The 19,358-nt window shown below is 41.9% G+C and overlaps 1 protein-coding gene across 1 annotated transcript in view; it reads right to left on the bottom strand.

Annotated features, from left to right (window-relative positions):
* Positions 1-2,516: 2,516 nt before the first annotated feature.
* Positions 2,517-19,358, bottom strand: part of LOC120299849 (cytosolic phospholipase A2 epsilon-like) — a 78,401-nt gene continuing 61,559 nt past the window's right edge. Inside the window, exons 13-20 of the mRNA XM_039325144.1 lie at positions 18,269-18,494; positions 17,385-17,499; positions 9,990-10,127; positions 8,582-8,689; positions 6,929-7,114; positions 6,312-6,478; positions 4,901-5,087; positions 2,517-3,210 (exon numbers count right to left, since the gene is read on the bottom strand). Coding sequence (XP_039181078.1) covers positions 2,987-3,210; positions 4,901-5,087; positions 6,312-6,478; positions 6,929-7,114; positions 8,582-8,689; positions 9,990-10,127; positions 17,385-17,499; positions 18,269-18,494 — 1,351 coding nt within the window. The 3' untranslated portion in view covers positions 2,517-2,986. The remainder of the gene's footprint in view (positions 3,211-4,900; positions 5,088-6,311; positions 6,479-6,928; positions 7,115-8,581; positions 8,690-9,989; positions 10,128-17,384; positions 17,500-18,268; positions 18,495-19,358) is intronic.

The raw sequence follows: 19,358 nt of genomic DNA on the forward strand, positions 1-19,358 counted from the left end.
AAAAGAAAAATTCTCATTAAAATCCTCCCCATATACAAAACGTCAGAGGTTGCAGAGTTTTTTATGTAAGATTTGCTGCAAACTGCATTGCTGCATTAGGTGAGAAGACCCAAAGCTCCTTCCATTTTTCTTAGAGTTCAGCTGAAGAGAAAAACCCTTGGTTGAAAGACTAAACTAAACAGATTAGGCAGTGTTAATGGCTTCAGCCTGAATGGTAACAACCTATCATAATTATCTTCCCCATGGAACTTTTGGAAAAAGAAGAGCTGCTTGTAAGATTTACACAACCATCCTTCCCAAGTCATAAAAGGAAGTGAGATGACTTCTGTTTTCCTCCAGTGAAGTAAGGACAAATCACTATATACTCACCATGAAACACTTTTCAGTTCCTTCTCTGATCATAACAAGGAAGTTCCAGTGAAGAGAAGGGAAAGGTTTTATGTTCCACTTGCCATTGGCAGCAGAAACACATCAAAATTGCTTTTAGTTTCATAAAATCTCTATGTTTCCCTCTTATGTGGCTACAATTCAGACTCATCATTTCCATTATTTTGTTAGTTGCTGAAATTAGGTAAGCAATATAGAAAAAGCACAGCACTACTAAAACCAGAACAGAAAAAAGAGTCAAAGAAAAAAATGCTGCAAGGTAGATGAATCCTATAATTAAAGGTATTACAAGTTAGTGTAAATTAGAGATAATACAAGCCATTGGAAGTGAAACTCTGTCTTGTGTTTAGCTTTTTGTTAACAGAGATTAGAATAAATTATTGTAGAATTTTGCTTTTCTTGCTTTGATATGTTTTTTCTGAAAACTACTGTATTACACTGTGCCTATCTATAAGGTTACACTTACATTGGTGAATTCTGCAATGAGGGAATGTTCTAGAACAGTGGTTCTCAACCTTTTTAATGCCACGACCCCAACCGGTCGTAAGTCGGACTACTCAACCGGTCGTAAGTCGAGAACTACTCAACTGGTGCAGCACCGTTTGCAGAATGGGACTTTTGGAGGGCTCAGCAGGGCAGAGACAGCCTGGACAATTCCTATTGGCTTTTGAAAGCAAATAGAATTAGACTCTATTCAAGAGACTCTATTCTATTGGCTTTCAAAAGCCAATAGAATAAAAGGAAGTAGCACAGCTAAGGAAAAGGGGAAAAAAATGGTGGACTGCGTTGTTTGGCGACCCCCGTGAAATGGTTGTTCGACCCCAAATGGGGTCCCGACCCACAGGTTGAGAACCACTGTTCTAGAATGTCTTGACAGAAGTTTCTGAAAATATTAAAATTCTGGCTATGGATTCTGCATAAACATCAATGCCGGATTGTTCTACAAAGGAAACTTCTCAGTTGATATTTTACATTTTATTTTTTAAATGTTATTAATATTGGGGAAAGTGATTTCTATGTGGATAATAGTCTTATATTTGGCTTATCTCTCTTTGATGAGGAAACATATACTGAGGCCTATATTATACAGGACCTAGGGATATTTTTCCCTTTATGGATTACTGCCTTGTCGTGGCGAAGGGGCTTGCGTAACTCAATGAAGCTATAAGCTATGCCGTGCAGGGCCACCCAAGACGGACAGGTCATAGCAGAGAGTTCTGACAAAATGTGATCCACTGGAGAAGGAAATGGCAAACCACTCCAGTATCTTTGCCATGATATCCCCATGGACAGTACTGAAAGGCAAAAAGATATGACGCTGGAAGATGAGCCCCTCAGGTCGGAAGGTGTCCAATATGATACTGGGGAAGAGCAGAGGGCTAGTACTAGTAGTGCCAGAAAGAATGAAGCGACTGGGCCAAAGCTGAAAGGATGCTTAGCTGTGGATATATCTGGTGGTGAAAGGAAAGTCTGATGCTGCAAAGATTTTTTCTCCATAGGAACCTGGAATGTACAGAGAATGAGATGGCTGGATGGAGTCACTGAAGCAGTAGGTGTGAACTTAAATGGACTCCAGAAGATGGTAGAGGGCAGGAAGACCTGGAGGAACGTTGTCCATGGGGTCGCGATGGGTCGGACACAACTTCACAATTAACAACAACAAAGGGATATTTTCCCCAACACAAAGTCAAAGATAGGATTCAGGCAATATGATGTTTTGTTTTGTTTTTTAGTTTTGGCTTAGTGGGGTATGTGAATATAGTTTTTGTAACTTGTAAAGTAAGGTTTATGAATTGTTTATTTATCTGACGATGATTAAAGAAATCCTGATTTAAAGTATGTAGTATTCTAGTCATCGATGATATGCAAATATCTTTCCCTCTTTATGATTGGTTTGTATTTGATAGTTTTGATCACTTGCATACTGGCAAGGGAAAGACAGAGCCCAAATTCTAACATTGCAATATGAAAATCATTCCAACCAAAAACACCAACTTGATTCAAGTAGCATGTTACAGTTTCCTCCTGCATATGCATGTATTTTTAAACTGATCATTATTTATTTATCAGAAACTGGTTTTATGTCCTCAAAAATTGTTTCTCATCATTCATATGGCACCAGACCAAAATAACTTGTATGAAAGACGTTCTCATATATTGTTCATACCATTTTTTGTTACAGAAACAAAGAAAAAATGCATATCACAATAGAAATGGAAATGTTTCAAAGAGAAAACCACTTTTTGCATAAAACCTATAAACAGCAACATTACAAGGCACAAACAACATTTTTCATAGGACATTTTTTTGCGCTTGTTCAGATGACCTTCCAAATTTATCAGTGTAGAAAGTTCTGTATCCTTGTTTTACTCTGTCACTGTGCCTTTGTTGCCAAAAGACAACTAAAATTCATTAAAAGAGCATTTCAGGTTTTACAATTTATTCATTTTCATAAAAGCAGCAATTTTTTTCCTCCATATCCAGGATCTTAAATATTCTTTTCATTATTTTATCTTACTTTCTTTCTGGAACGAAATGATTTGTTCTGTAATGCAGGGGCAACTGAGGTACTCTCCCCCTCCCCCAAAAAAGTTTTAGATCACAGCATATGAAGGTTCCTCTTATACTGTTTTTTCCGTTCCACAGCTAACCGTAAAGCATGAATCAAAGTATTTTTGTTATTTTGGATGTTGTACTGGCTCAGTTTTACTAGTTTCTCAAAATCTTCATCTGAATATTCCAAAGCATAAACATTATAAGGACCAAAGGTACTTGTCACATCAATATCACCATCATTCATCTCTTCAGGACTACGCTTCACACCTATGATTTTTTTAAAATAAAAAGAAAAAAACCCCAGATTAGTCAGAATGCAGCAAATACATGGAGATTCGTCAATTTATTTTAGCATAGGTTTCCCTGATTTAAACTGGATTAGATGAATTGCTACACTTTGACTGCAGATATATATGAGCACGGCAAACTAACTTAGCAAAAAAAAAAAAAATTTTTTTCTTAGCAAGGAAAAAAAAGATGTATTGATTCATTCTAATAAAGAAAAACAATATTTAACTTTTTCATTTGAGAAACCACTGAAATGCATATCAGATAAATTTGCTCAAGGCTTCGAGATGGATTTAAACTGCTGTCTTTATATTTCAACCATGGAAGGAAAGAACTACATTGCAGACGATCAAGAGACTCAGGACACCACAAATTGGTTTTTTGAGAACCTAGAAAACAACACACAGACAATTTACTTGTCTTCTGAAGTTGTCTTAATCTGGCTTCTCCCAGCCACAATTATCTTCTACCTTCTTTGGAACCCTCTCCTTCCTGTGCTATATAAGAGACCTATTGGTTATTGTCACTATTTTTAGCATATTCTTTACCAAACCCTATACCACAAACATGGACAAGTCAAAAAATTGGCCATAACTAGCAGAAAAAAAATATTGCATCCAATTTAATTATATAATAATAATAATAATAATAATAATAAATAGTAGTAGTAGTAGTAGTAGTAAAGTTGGAAGGGACCTTGGAGGTCATCTAGTCCAACCCCCTGCTCAGGCAGGAAACCCTACACCATTTCGCACAAATGGTGGTCCAGTCTCTTCCTAAAAACTTCCAGTGTTGGAGCATTTACTGCTTCTGGAGGCAGGTTGTACCACTGATTAATTGTTCTCACTGTCAGGAAGTTTCTCCTTAGTTCTAGGTTGCTTCTCTCCTTGATTAGTTTCCACCCGTTGCTTCTTGTCCTGCCTTCAGGTGCTTTGGAAAATAGCTTAATTCCCTCTTCTTTATGGCAGCCCTGAGATATTGGAATACTGCTATCATGTCCCCCCTTGTCCTTCTCTTCGTTAAACTAGACATACCCAATTCTCGCAACCGTTCCTTATATGTTTTAGCCTCCAGTCCCCTAATCATCTTTGTTGCTCTTCTCTGTACTCTTTCTAGAGTCTCAACATCTTTTTTACATCGTGGTGACCAAAACTGGATGCAGTATTCCAAGTGTGGCCTTACCAAGGCATTGAAGAGTGGTATTAATACTTCACGTGATCTTGATTCTATCCCTCTGTTAATGCAGCCTAGCACTGTGTTGGCCTTTTTGGCAGCTGCAGCACACTGCTGGCTCATATTTAAATGATTGTCTACTAGGACTCTGAGGTCCCTCTCACAGTTACTACTATTGAGCATGGGGCCACCTATGCTGTACTTGTGCATTTGGTTTTTCTTTTAAAGCAGTGGTTATAACTAATTGCTCTTTTTTTTATTCTATCATGTTAAACAAAGTTAAAAAAAAATAGTGAGACCTAGAGCATTTTATTGGAGAGAAAAGAAAGACACAACTTTTGTATCTCCACTTTTCAGTTTGGATCCCTTTAATCCTGAGCTCAAATTCTTTTTCTCCTTTGTATTCCATGAGTTTCTCACATTTGGTTAAAACACAACACCAGACATAATTAAGGGTGGGGGGTGTAGGAAGCAAGAAGCATTCACACATACTTACCAGGTTCTTTATAATTTTGGAAGGTATTACAAACCAGGGGGTATAGGAGAACTAATGGAATATTTGGACCTTCTTGTTCTCCTAGCAAATAGCATTCCTTTACATCTTTTTCATCTTGTTCCTGTGGGATAATTCTAGGAAAAGGAATTCCTTGTTCTGAGAAATAATCTGAGGCCATTTGCAGAGGCTGTATAGATTGAGGGGAGGGGAGAGAAACAGTCAAACAAATTTTTATAAGTACTTTATTTTTTTAAAGAAAAAATATTAAAACCTTACCACAGCTTTCTCACAAGGGTTCTTATGAGCTAACGTTGGCTTAATTGCTCAATTTCACAATCTCTAAAGGCTTATAAATGAACAAACAAGATATGAAAGACCACAAAAGATGCTGATTCTTTCTTTTTGAAGATGAAAAATGGATGCCTAAACCTCCACAAAACCCATTTTACTCCTTGATCATGTTCCCCAAATGTGAAAAAGACCCACCAGATTGAATATTTTGCTTTGTGCACTCCAATAATGTCTCTCCAAATTAGGGGTTTTTCATTAAAATGAAGACAACAAGACCTCACTGATTTTGTGTTTTGATCCTGGTCATTTAGCGGCAGCTGTCAATACAGTTTGTACAATGTGATGTGGCCTTAGGACTGAGGTGAATTGGGTACATCTGCATACTGGGTAGACTGAAATGTGTTTGAATTCTATACCCATTACTCAGTCTATATTCAAAACCCCCTCTAAAATACCAGTAGGTTGGGAGCAAACCAGATCTCGGGAAAAGCTCATTGCAGGCCTTGCAACATAGGTGTGCTCTTGGGGTCCTGATAGATGGCACTGTTTAGTCAAAGAAATGAACAGCATATCATCTCTCAAATGAGCTGGGCAGATAATACAGTAGGGGAGGTAGGTAGTTCCTCATGTAACCCGGAGAACAGAATAATTGGGGGAAAAAGATGTCCCGATTTAACATTCAGTCATCTTCTGGGCCAGTTAGCATTCTTTGAATAACAACTTCATTGGGCCTTTTCTTCCATCCCAGAATCTTGTGTGTTGTGTAAACCAGAGGACAAAAGAGGGCACTAGAAGTCAAGAAACTCAAGAGAGCTTAAACTGTCATGCCATAACATCAGTAACAAAGGTAAAACTTATTTATGAAAGTAAAAATGGCAAATAAAGTTTTCTGTAAGTTAATTGGCCCAACTGAAAGTTGTTGTTTTTTAAACCAGTTTCTCACTTTCATGTGACAAATGTCATGTGGCAGAAGAGGAAGCAGCTGCAAGATTCAGATTCTGTAAAAATAAGATTCCTGCTGAAGAGAAAATAGTTCTGACTGTCAACTTCCTCCTTGCATCACAAAAAAAAGGACTTATAAGCCCAAACACTGCTGAGAATAAAATGTCATATTTCTCACCCGTAATTGTGAACCTGAGCTATAATTTAAATGTATGAAGACGTCCACTTTTCTCTCTGGCCTCATAAGTGGGGGATAGCTGGTGTCGAGGGCAAATGCATTATCCACCAGATACAGATGCTCTTCAGCTCCAATTAGCTGGTTAGGAAAACTGTCAAGATCACAATCTAAATAAAATACACTTCTGGTTAAAAGCAGGCAATAGCATTACTCTAAGAAAAGTTTAAAAAAACACACAACCATGTAACTGCAGCTCAGGAGGGACAATAATGTAACTTTTCTTCTATGCAGCGGACAACTAGGCTTCTTCCCCCCCCCCCCAAATATCTGCCTTTCAGTAATTTGATAAAAGACACGGTTTCATCTAGCAGTTTAGCTTCTGAAAACAAACAGCAAAATCTCCAGTAGTACTAAGAGCAGTGCTTTTTTTCTTAAAAAAAAAAAAGGTGCCGGAACTCACACACATCATACAACCCGCCTTGCCTACCCTACAAGGTTCCATCCAAAAAAGGTGCCGGAACTCTGTTCTGGGTGTTCTATGACAAAAAAAGCCTGACTAAGAATATCACTGGAGTACAAGCTCTTCAAAAGGACCTTTAATTAAAAGGAAGCTATACCTTTCCAGTTTGCAAATCCACTCTCTAAATACTTGTTGTGCATTGGGCAGCCTCTTAGGAAATTGGGAATCAATGACACAGCAGGTCGCCACATAATAACATCTTGAAAAATGCTGGCAAGGCTTCCTGGAGGACACTGGACTCGAACAGGTAGTTTATACCTTTCTGGACGACCAGTAAGCTCTTCTGCAGACAAAATAATATCCATTAAATGCATGCAGGTTTTTTGTTTTCACAGCCATACCTATAATAACCAATGGGTATGGGACACTTGAAAAATGTACATGACTGACTTTTTCTCATTTCTTTGTACTAGTTCACTTTTCTCTCTTGTCTGGCCAAATTTTAAATAATCAAAGATAATTTACACAAGGGTTCCATTGCCCAAAAGGAGCTGTAATGCACCCATTTTACTTTTCTAAAAAGCAGAATGTTACATGATATAATTTAGTGTTTTTGCTTTCAGGAATGGGACTTGATGAGTCATTATATTTGTGTGCATGTAAAAAAAAGATTCTTCCTAAGTTATGTGTTGTCAGTACAGGATTTGTTTCTATCAAACAACAACAACAACAAAAACCTGTCAGATCTGTAGGTGTGAAATTTATCTATTTATTAAATTTATTGGCTGCCCACCTTACCACAGGGTAACTCTGGGTGGCTTACAATATTAAAATATAAAACTATATAAATAAAATATTACAAAAGTATGTAAAAAATACAATAGCTAAAAGATGGGGAGGGAGGGAGTAGGATGAACAGGGAGGAGATGGGATCTGATATTATTCTATCAGCCACCCCAACATGAAACCCATAGAAAGCAGCTGCATTTATTTATTAAATGTCTACATTGCTCATTTCATCTAAGTGACTCTAAGTGACACACACTGAAACTGCGGGCCTACCTAACTTTTTGGGCAGCTACTGATATAACCACTCTCTTACATTTTTTCAATTGTACTGTAGCCTCAGGGACTGAAATGGGGACCTTCTGCAAATAAAACATTTGTTTTCCTACAAACCTTGTAATGTATTTTATAAAAAGGGAGTGCAGAGAACGGCACTGTTACTACTTGAGAAAAAGGAATACAGCATCACGGAACAGGGACTTCCCAGGACCATTTCAAATAGATAACCTGATTGGTGGTTTTGAAAGCCAATCAAAAGGCCAGCAAGACTGGGTCAAACCTTGCCTTCTCTGTTTGTTTATTTATTTATTTGTTTGTTTATGAGACTTATATACCGCTTTAAGTGCAAGCACTCTCTAAGCGGTGTACACCAGTAAGCAATGTATATATATATTTACATTGCCCCCAACAATCTGGTTCCTCATTTTACCTACCCCGGGAGGATGGAAGGCTGAGTCAACCTTGAGCCGGTGAGATTTGAACCGCTGACCTGCTGAACACAGTCAGCTAAAGTGGACTGCAGCACTGCACTCTAACTGCTGCGCCACCTCGGCTCCACCAGAAGTCAAGGCAGCTTCAGTCCTGATACCAAAATGATAATGGATTTCTTGCAATTATTACTATTAATACTGGGTATTTTGTAGCAGTATCTTAAACTACAAAGTATCTACCAGATAAAAATACAGGAAGGATATAAATATCCATATTATCGAACAAAGCAGGAGAATATGTAAAAGCAACTAACCCAAATCAGTTATTCTGTCTCGTGTCCAGATCTGCCAAAAATCTTCTGAAGTGGTAGCCTGGTACCAGCCATCCATAATGTTCAGAGAAAACACACTACTCCAGATTCCTGCAAAAGGGAAGACAGGAGTGTTTTTGTGATATCTTAAAAACAATTGTGATGAAATGATTCTTTTCCTTTTCTGCTTTATTGTTTCATAATATAATTGTTGTTATATTTTATATTAGTGAATAATTTGGCCATGGTTATGTATACTGCCATTTTATTTTAAGGATTAACCCAGAGTGTTTTGGTTCAAATCATACTTCAGCTGTGAACTGATCTGTGCCTCAGGCAGGATTTTACTCCCTAGAATGCTATATAATCAATAAACAATTCCTTGAATTTGTTAGGCAGCACTTTTGCTTATCTCTGCAATTACAAAAATAAACATATGTGTTTATATACAAAACAACTCCATTCTCATAAATCAGAACAGATCAAGTAATATAGTTTATAATCATCATTTACAAGTAGCGCCTAGTTTAGTTTTGTGAGATATCACTGTTTTTCCATGAGAAATGAAAACTTATTTTCAATTATCGTGTATTTTTCCTGCAACCAAGAATAGAGGATGCTGCTTATTCCAAACAACCAAACACTGAAGATGTAGTGAAATGGATAAATATCATAATTAATTGAAATGTGCTAAACAATGGATGGATTCTTTTTAAAGCCTTTCATCATTATGTATCTTAAAGTATAACAAAATTAAGAAAATATAATGTTGATATTTGAAATATGTGCAAAAATGTATTATTTACAAATTTACAAAATCATGGAAATAGCCTATTACAGTCGACTGGTACTCGACTGCTCTGAAACTTGTCAGATTTGGTACTTGACACATTTTGATGAGAAAATTTTATCCCGATATTCGTTTGTTTGGTACTCGATGCGCAAGCTAGAAATGTTGGTTGCCTCATGACTTGCTAACCTTTCCAGCCAAAACAAAGGGTTGCATAGTAGCCATGTGGTAGTTCTTGCCCTGCGCACATCCCCTTGCAATCTTATCTTAGCTTCTGTAGTCATTTTGTGCATTTTTGCACTTCTTTATCATCAGTATAAATAAAGGGAAAATTTTATTTTCTTTAAGTATTTATTAATTTTTAGATTTATCATGTGACGATATACAATCCTATCTTTTTTACATATTGCCTTAAAAATGTGCATTGTCTTTGGTTTGGGAACACATTACATTCATTTACCTTATTCCTTATGGGAAAAATTTGTTTGGTATTCGTCATGTTTGGTACTCATCATGCCTTCCAGAACCAATTAGCAACAAATACGGAAGTACCACACTGTATTTGGTAAATTTCAGTGTGAGAACTAGTGGCATCTTTATTTTAATTAGCTATTCAGTTACCTTCTAAAAAGCAGATACGTGATTCTGGGATTTTCTCCATCAAGTGTCCCATGAAGAACTTGCTACCAAAGTGTTCAGGACGAATGTAGGCACCATATTTTTGGAATCCAACTTCATATGGTGTGAATTCCATCCATTCTAAAAACAGAGACATAAGAGAATAATATCCCATTCATGTTATTAATAGGATTTTATATTATGCTTTTAAATTGTTTATTTATTCAATAGGTTTAAATAGCTGCCCATTGTGATATAATTCTATGGCTGCTTTCAATGCATAAATTTAATAAGAGTTCTCTTTAACACATGCCATACTTCAGAGAACTGGAGAGAAGCAACCCAAAATACTGATAAGGAGTAAAATAATAGATACTTCCTGGTTTTTAAGCTTTGCTAGAACATGCTGATCAGGGCTGGAAAAGTTTGCATGGGCTGGGAGGTGGGGGTCCTTAAAAAAAGCCGGAAGGAGCTTTGTGATTTAACTCTAGTCTATACTTTCCTGTTGAAACAAACTGAAGAGAGTCAAGTATTTTAGATCCTTGATATCCAAGTATGCCATAGCCATTCCTGGAATACTTGATTTAGAGCAGTGGTTCTCCAGCATGATTGGATGGAGAACCCATGGATGGGTTGTCTTAATCTATCTGCTCCAATTAGACTAAGTCTGAAATTTAGCACTGCCCCCTCTGTGCCAACTGCACCGCAGTTTTAGACTTAGTCTCTTTGCTCTAAGACACGTTTTTTTCTTCGCTCCTGGAGCAGAAGACTTTGTAATTTCTTTCTTATTCCTTTATCTTAGTGCTAACCCCTTTTTTATTAATAGATTTTGACAATAAATTTTTTTTTTCTAGTGATCATCCATCCCCGGCCTACAGCCTAGCAGGCTAACAGGCTGACAGACCTTTCCTTTCAGGGAAAACCTTCCTTCTTCCTTTTTCTTACTTAGAGAGCTTTCCACCTTAAGAATCAAGCTCGTATTGAATTTCCAGAAGGAAGAGAAATCTCCTACCAGGGGCTGTTCCTCTGCTTCAGAGGCTGTGTTTCAATAACCGCCACTCCGATGGCTCCCTGCTGCCAGCTGATTGTCGGAAGACGCGAATTTCGCCTGCTGACTGCCTGTGGCTCCAGAAGCAAGGGTAAGCTTGCTAATTGACTGGGGGGCTCCGCAAGCGACGACGAGGCTCATCAGGCCTGGAGGGAGCCTTTTCTAGGTCCCTCGGCCTCAGCAGACCGCCCCAAGCAGCAGGAAAAGGTTTTGGGCACCGACCCAATTTTCGGAGCCTGGAGGCCTTACTAGTCCTCGGCCTACCTCAACGTCTCTCAGCTGGCCTAATTATCATCCATCCGCTGCGTTAGGAGCCCAGGCAATTCCTCACAACGAGGGCTCATCGCAGCTTAGGCCTCAGGCCTCAAGGTCTTCTTCTAACGGCCATTTTTTTGACGCGAACTCTGCTGCCGCCATTTTGAATTGACTCACGGTGGCCATTTTGTAACTGACTGAGGCCCAGACTGCCTGTAGCTCACTCCTGAGGGCAGTGTATGACCACTTGAGGCAGAGGCCTCTAAATTTGTCTGCATCATCTCCACAGACGGATTGGATTGGGGAGGGCCAGCTCACTCCGGAAGGACGCAGTTCCCACCAACCCCCATTGCCCACCCCCCTCACGGGCCGGATCATCCCTGTGGGCTCCCTTAGTAAATTTACAATGCCGAGGGGGGGCGTTTTTGCTAAAGTTGAGCCCAAAGCAGATTCATCATGGCAGAGAAGTCCACCAACGAGCCGGCCAAGAGGAAACATCAAACAGAGGCAAGTGGAAAGAACACCACCAAGCGAGCCAGGGCAAGCAGGGAAACCAATAATCCATAGATGAGGGAGGAGGAGTCCCAGAGACTGAGAGCGGCCTCCCCAGGTCAGACAGGCACAACAGGAAGGTCCATTTTTGAACCCCTCTCCTCACATTGTGCCTCAGCCCCAGGGGCCTGGTCTCCCCCCAGGGGAATTCCCCAATTAGAATCAGCCACAAGAGTGGCTCCAGGGATTGGTACAACTGGCCAGGGCATTCTTAACTTGGGGCCCCAGGCCACATTCACCCCCACTGCAGCAGGGCTTCGCCCTCCTGAGAACCAGGCTTTGAATCCAGACTTTCTTCAGTCCATGATAGCCCAGGCTGTGGCTCAATTTATGGCCTCCAACACCCCACATCCACCCTCCCAAGCCATGTATCATCCACAATCTCTAGAGTTGATGGATGATTCCTCATCAGATCTGGAATCAACAGGGGCTGAACCATCTGGCCTGATTATGTCAGAGGACGAGGGCATCACTCCATCTGACCCCACCCCTCCTGTTGGTCTCTTTGACCATTCATTCTTTAATTCCCTGCTACTCAAGGCCTGCACTACTGCAAACCTCCCTCAAGAGCAGGAGACCCCACCTACAACATCCAAGGGTCCCCACGCCATATACACCGAGCCCTCAGTCTCGCAGAACCATATTCCCTGCCCTCCCCTTTTTCTGAATATAGTTCAAAAACAATGGGAGAACTTAGGATCCCTCTCAAGCCCTGGTACAGTAGAGAGAACATTATTCAATGTTGCCCCCTCTCTGGCCTCCCTATTGGAGAGTCCTGAGATTGATGAGCCCTTGTACTCATTGTTTCCCAATGCTAACATCCCTGGGGATATAAATGAGGCACTTAGGGCAGAAGATAAAAAGATTGAGTCTGCATTACACAGGTCCCACCAGGCATCAGCCTTGGCAACAAAGGCGGCAACATCCATGGCCTTCTTTGCCAGGGCTTCGGTCCTATGGTTACGGGAGCACCAGGACATGATCCCTCCGGACCAGCTCAGAGCTCACCAGAATCTGGGTAAGTTAGTGGCCACGTCTCAATACCTAGCTGACGCTTCCCTGCACATGGCCAGATACACTGCCCGGACCATCGCGGCAGACATCTCAGCATGAAGGCTCCTTTGGCTCAGGAATTGGCGAGCAGACACCAAGGCCAAGTGGCGTCTGGCCTCTAAATCTTACACAGGTGGACATCTCTTTGGTAAGGCACTAGAGCCATACCTAATCGAAGGTAAGGACAAACGTAAAACTTTGGTTAACGCATCAAAGAAAGGAGACAGGCGCTCGGGGAATAGCATGTCGCAGAGTAATTACAGAAGGCAGCCCTTTCGGCCAGCTCCATCCTGGGACTGGGCCCAGGCTTCTCGCCCCTCCTTTCAGAGACAGGAACGTCAGCGTACAGCGTACAGAGGTAGATCACAGTTCCAGACCAAGCGGTCCTTTCGAGGCACAGGGGGCCGTTCCTTTAAACGAGGCAAGTGATCCCGCAGTCTCACCTCCCATAGGAGGCTGGCTGGCCCTTTATTCCAGCACTTGGGCAGCCACCACTACAGATGCATGGGTGTTAGACACCATCACCCAAGGGCTGAGACTAGAGTTTTCTTCCCAACCACCTGACAAATTCTGCTCTTGCCCTATTCCAATGAGCAGGACCAGAGCTGATCTTATGTCAGAAGCCATAGCTCATTTATTGCAAATACAAGCAATTGAACCAGTACCACAAGACCAAGAAGGACGAGGGTTTTACTCAAACCTATTCATCATTCCCAAGACTTCGGGGGGCTGGAAGGCGATCTTAGACTTAAAAGGTCTAAACCTTTACTTGAGGTATAAGAAATTTAAGATGCAATCACTTCAATCAATCTTGGCTAGCATCAGGCAAGGTGACTTTCTTACCTCGATAGACCTGGCTGAGGCATATTTGCACATTCCTATTTTTCCTGGCCACCGCAAATTCCTCAGATTCAGTTATGCCCGACGCCACTACCAGTACAGAGCCCTACCATTTGGCCTCTCATCTGCACCGAGAGTATTTACAAAGGTACTGGTAGTGCTCGCAGCTCACCTTAGACAAATTCCCATCAGAGTTCAATGTTATTTAGATGACATTCTAATTCAGCCATCATCATTACAAAATGCTCACTCAGACTTTGCCCTAGCCATCAAGGTTTTTCAGGAGCACAGTTTTTCTGTTAATTTCCAGAAAAGTCATACCGTACCAACAACTCGGGTCCTCCATTTGGGCGCTGTTATAGACACAGACAACTGTACGGTCTACCTATCTCAGGACCGGCGGAACTCTTTTCAGACCCTTGTACATTGGATCCGAAAGGACAGAGTAGTCACATTGGCATCCTTATCACAACTACTGGGGAAGATGGTGTCCTGCGTGCAAATTGTGCCACGGGCACGTCTCCATGCCAGAGAATTACAGTGGCTTCTCCTTCCATTTCAGAGACTTCACACCAGCACATCCCACCAGAAGGTCCGAGTTCCACGGTCGGTGTTGAATTCCCTTCAATGGTGGGACTCTCCGGCACTGTCACGGGGAACAGAATTCAAAGAACCAGACAGGATCACCATCACCACAGACGCAAGCCTGTTTGGGTGGGGGGCACACCTCCACACACACTGGCCCCAGGGTCAGTGGTCCAGGCAGGATCTAAAAAACAATATAAACTGGCTGGAACTCAGAGCCATACACATGGCCCTAAAGAGATTCAGCAGCTTAGTACAGGGCCAGCATGTCCTGGTTTTAACCGACAACATCACAGCCAAGGCCCATGTCAACAGACAGGGGGGAACAAGGTCCAAGCCTCTCATGCAGGAGGCCAAATTGTTGGGGTCTTGGGCGGAACTGAATCTTGCCTCCATCAGGGCGGAGCACATATCCGGAGTGGCCAACCAGCAGGCGGACTCACTGAGCAGAGCCACCGTGGACCATTCCGAATGGCAGCTGGATCCGAAGGTCTTCAGAGAGATCGTGGACAGGTTTGGTTCCCCAACCTTAGACCTTTTTGCCTCCCCAGCCAATTCACAACTTCCCAGATTCCTTTCCAGGTACCCGTCTCCATCAGCGGAGGGAACAGATGCACTCCGCAGTCCCTGGCCCAAGGAACTGCTCTATGCCTTTCCTCCCCTACCCCTTCTACCTGCCACGATCAGGAAGATTCTTCGCGAACGAGCAGAGGTCCTCCTGGTTGCGCCGCATTGGCCGAGATGATCTTGGTTCGCTGACCTGATGGAGCTCTCCGCATCCCCTCCATGGAGGATTCCAGCCAATCGGATCTCCCTCATTCAGGGGGAGCTACACCATCCGGACCCTCAATGGCTCCAGTTAACCGTCTGGCACTTGAGAGGCAGGCCTTAGGCCTAGACTCATGGTTGTCAAGGGTTATAGCCATGATCCAGCAATCCAGGCGACCCTTGACGAATAGAATATACGATGCCACGTGGAAAAGCTTCTGTAATTGGTGTTTAGCTCACAAAATCGACCCTTTGCAGGCTTCAGTGCCAGTCATCTTGGAGTTCCTGATGGATGGTCTGGACAAAGGGCTTTCCACAAGCACCATCCGTAGGCAGGTAGCAGCACTTGCCACAGTTATTTCCTGCGGCAATGAATCCTTAACACATCATCCTATGATACGCTCCTTCCTAAAAGGAGCTAACAATGCCAGACCACCAACTGTACATAGATACCCCTCCTGGGACCTTCATCAGGTTTTACAGGCTCTTGTTTCGCCACCCTTTGAACCTATTGACACTTGTTTGCTCAAGCAGTTATCGATGAAGGTGGCATTTCTTGTTGCTGTAACTTCAGCCAGAAGGATCTCTGAGCTGGCTGCCCTGTCAGTGAGGAAGGACCTGTGTATTTTCCATAAGGACAGGGTAACCCTCAGGTTAGACCCCTCCTTCGTGCCCAAGGTTAATTCCTTGTATCATAGATCTCAGGAGATAGTTTTGCCGGACTTCTGTCCTAACCCATCTAATGACATAGAGGTTCAGTAGAACAAATTGGATGTGCGCAGGGCTTTATATTGTTATATACAGAGAACCTCATCCTTCCGCAGGACTGAGGTTCTTTTTGTGTCATTTCACCCTTCATCATTAGGACAAAAGGTTTCCTCACCCACTATAGGCAGGTGGATTAGAGCTTGTATTTCTCTGGCATACCAGACTCAGTCACTGCAAGCTCCCAGGCATATCACGGCCTATTCCACCCGGGGCACAGCTACTACAGCTGCCTAGTCTACTCAGGCCTCCATAGAGGAAATTTGTAGAGCAGCAACATGGGCATCGCCCTCTTCCTTTGTCCGTCACTACAAGATGGATATATATGCATCTTCTACGGCTTCATTTGGCCGGAAGGTTCTAGAACACGCATTAACATCGGATGGGACCCAGGCCCAATCTAATTCCCCACCCTAGGGACACAGGGCTTTGGTATGTCCCATCCGTGGGTTCTCCATCCAATCATGCTGGAGAAAGGGGCATTGTCTTACCTGAACGCCTTTTCTCAGCATGATGATGGAGAATCCACTCCCTCCCATTAGGTCAGTTGGCCTGGTTCCCATATTGTTCAGATGCGTCGGACTAAATTCTGAGTATCGCCTTAGCCTAAAAGTGGGGTGGAGTTGGCACAGAGGGGGCGCTGCTAAATTTCAGACTTAGTCTAATTGGAGCAGATAGATTAAGACAACCCATCCGTGGATTCTCCATCATCATGCTGAGAAAAGGCATTCAGGTAAGACAATGCCCCTTTCTCAACCTTTTTAATGCCGCGACCCCCAACTGGTCGTAAGTCGAGGACTATTCAACCAGTCGTAAGTTAAGGACTACTCAACTGGTGCAGCACAGTTTGCAGAATGAGACTTTTGGCGGGCTCAGCAGGGCAGAGACAGCCTGGACAATTCCTATTGGCTTTTGAAAGCCAATAGAATTAGACTCTATTCAAGAAAGTCTATTCTATTGGCTTTCAAAAGCCAATAGAATAAAAGGGAGTAGCACGGCTAAGGAAAAGGGGAAAAAAATGGTGGACTGCGTTGTTTGGTGACCCCCATGAAATGGTCGTTCAACCCCAAATGGGGTCCCGACCCACAGGTTGAGAACCACTGATTTAGAGAAACAATAGAACCAGTGGCTTGACCAATGCCCACTGAACTTTTTAAAGCACCTTATATAAGGGGATGCCTTCCCTTATGCTGTAAGTGGAACTTTTTTTTTTCTTGCAGTGGGGGACTTTTGCATCATCCAAACTGCTCCAACTAACTAATCTAGACGTCTTTTTAAAAACTGCTTTTAAATTTATTGACTCTTATGTGGCTATTTACTTATTTATTTATCTTCAGTGCCTTTAAGTCAGTCTTGACAGGTCCTTGCAGTTTTCATGACAAGGTTTCTTCAGAAGTGGTTTGCCATCGCCTCCTTCCTAGAGCTGCGGGAAAGTGACTAGTCTAAGGCCTAATTATTTCTGATTCAGGTATTTGCAGCCTTTGGATATATATATCTCCAAATGTAAGTGCACATTACAGTATAATAATTACCTCTAAACCCTCGATTACTTAGTTTCTCCTTCACGTTGAGGCAAAGATATATAGGTAGAGGATTCTGTCCATCAGATAGGGCCTGCTGCTGACCTGAAAGTTTGTGAGGGTTCTCCTTGTTTGTGAAAGAAACAAGAACATAGTTATTGTAACTGCAAAAGACATAAAAAGCTCACCTAGGATTTGAAACTTTATTGAGGTGCTTCTTTGAACAGAAGCCTGCCAAACATAATACAGTATGTTAGAATATTTTTATTCATTTGTTCATGCAAAAATTGGATTAAATATACTGAAATGCAGACACATTTAATTCAAAGTGAACATGATTTAAGGATATAGTAGGTTTTCTGAACTGGAAAAAAATTACTAGTATATATTTACTCTTTAAAATTTACACAGTTGTGCTTATACTATTAATATTTTCTGTTCAAACAAAACATTCATTTTTTTTAGAAGCTTGAAATGTATTGTTTGGCGGAAGTAATCACAGCGGATTTGTAGCCCTATTAATGTTTATTCCACATAAAGAGGTTCTACATAATCGAGCTGTGGTGGCGCAGTGGTTAGAATGCAGTATTTCAGGCTAATTCTGCCGACTGCCAGAAGTTCGATTCTCACCGGCTCAAGATTGACTCAGCCTTCTATCTTTCCAAGACCAGTAAAATCAGGACCCAGATTGTTGGGGGCAAATATGTTGACTCTGTAAATACCTCAGAGAGGGCTGTAAAGCACTGTGATGCAGTATATAAGTCTAAGTGCTATTGCTATAATCAACAGTATAAATATAATAAATCTGTTGGTCAAACCACTGACTAATCAAATCTAACATGAATCAGACATTCATTAAAAAAAAACCAAAAATGAAAAAAAAAATAGTATAATACCTCATTGTGTAGCAGAGCTTCAATGATCAATCCCCATAGATCTGTAAAAGATACACTGTACCCTTCTTGATTACGTTGCCACAGTTCCTTTGCATAGTACTTCAATTTTTCTGGGGCAAAAGTGGCCACAAACTTATTTTTTGTCACCTGCTTTTGCAAATCCCTGAGTGGTTTTTCTAAATCATTTTGGGACCAGTTGGGATCCTCATACAAGCATGACATTGTCCTGGAAAGAAACGTAGGCAGGTTTAGGAACTGAAAAGAAGCAAAACATAAATCTATGAATCAGATTCAGAGGGCTGGAAGGAATCTTAGAGGTCATCTGATCCACCCTCCTGCTCAGTTTCGGTCAGATGTTTTTGTCTCAGGTACCCTCTTAAAACTGAGAAATATTTAAACATTTATTTGATTTTGTACACCCCCTGAAAGCATCTGCAGACCACGCTTTGAGAACCACAGTTCTACAGCCTCTTTGACTGCAGGCATTTTGCTCAGTTAAGCTACTTTGATTATGTCAGTTTAAGTCTTCCAATGAAGGAGAAATAATCATTTCATGTAGTTGCTTGTTTCTACATGTGGCCTCGCATTTCTCCTGGTATGTAGCCTGAGCTTACCTCCTTGTGACCTTCCTTGAAAATGATATGGATTTGCGTCTCCTGATTTTAATTATGCTATAGACCAGACATGTCAAACACAAGGCCCAGGGGCCGGACGTGGCCCACAAAGTGGTTTCATGTGGTCCGCAAAGCCTTCCTGGAAACAGTGAGGAAACGGCCCCCTCTGCCTTGGCCCTGGCCCAGGCCAGCTGGGAGCCAATGTACAATTTTGTGGTGGCCATCTATGCTGAAACGCATTCAGTTTTAGCTCCATAAGCCCCCCCTCCTGCATGGCCTGAGAGGAATAGCGAGGGTCCTCCAGTGGACAGTGCCTTGGCACTTGCCCTTGTCCCACCCCCTTCTGCCAGAAATCCTCAGATGTGTCCCACTTCTGCCCAGGCCCCCACAGGCACCCTTGACACAGATGTAGAGCTGGCCACACCCACCCAGTAGGCCACACCCACTCCATCCATGCCCACCTTGGCCATACCCAC

Source organism: Crotalus tigris, unplaced genomic scaffold, assembly GCF_016545835.1.
Source record: "Crotalus tigris isolate CLP2741 ecotype Arizona unplaced genomic scaffold, ASM1654583v1 scf7180000017545.3456711, whole genome shotgun sequence".
Classification (NCBI taxonomy): Eukaryota; Metazoa; Chordata; class Lepidosauria; order Squamata; family Viperidae; genus Crotalus; species Crotalus tigris.